Below are 419 nucleotides of genomic sequence, written 5' to 3'. Positions count from 1 at the left end.
TACCCCTCGCTCACAATCAGGGACATTCCATCAATCGCACATATTCCAACACTATCAGCGGTTAACCAAGAAGCTGACAGCAATATTCTCCCCATCATTCCTTATTCTATAACAGCTGTCAACTACAACAAACAAAAATATCCCGAGGACTTTCCACAGCTGACGACAATATTCCCAGCACTCACAGTCCTCAACAAAAACATTCCCATAACATACAAGCGCTGACAACACAAAGGCTGACAACAGATACCTGACAACAAAAGCCACTCACCGTCCACGTAAGCCTCCATGAAGAACACCAGACTCGGGGAAGCGAAGACGGCTGAGAGGAGCCACGCGACAACCACCAGCCTTCGAGCGCGACGCCCTGGATGGGGGACAAAATTGATGAATAAAAGGAGAAAAGGGATAAGGAGAAC

At 47.7% G+C, this 419-nt stretch overlaps 1 protein-coding gene across 1 annotated transcript in view; it reads right to left on the bottom strand.

Annotated features, from left to right (window-relative positions):
- LOC119586221 (cardioacceleratory peptide receptor-like) overlaps positions 1–419 on the bottom strand; it is a gene marked incomplete at its 5' end in the record, with an annotated part of 29,763 nt that overhangs the window by 16,407 nt on the left and 12,937 nt on the right. The window contains 1 exon segment of the mRNA XM_037934925.1: positions 272–367. Coding sequence (XP_037790853.1) covers positions 272–367 — 96 coding nt within the window.

Source organism: Penaeus monodon, chromosome 21, assembly GCF_015228065.2.
Source record: "Penaeus monodon isolate SGIC_2016 chromosome 21, NSTDA_Pmon_1, whole genome shotgun sequence".
NCBI lineage: Eukaryota > Metazoa > Arthropoda > Malacostraca > Decapoda > Penaeidae > Penaeus > Penaeus monodon.
This window is presented reverse-complemented; position numbering and strand designations above follow the sequence as displayed.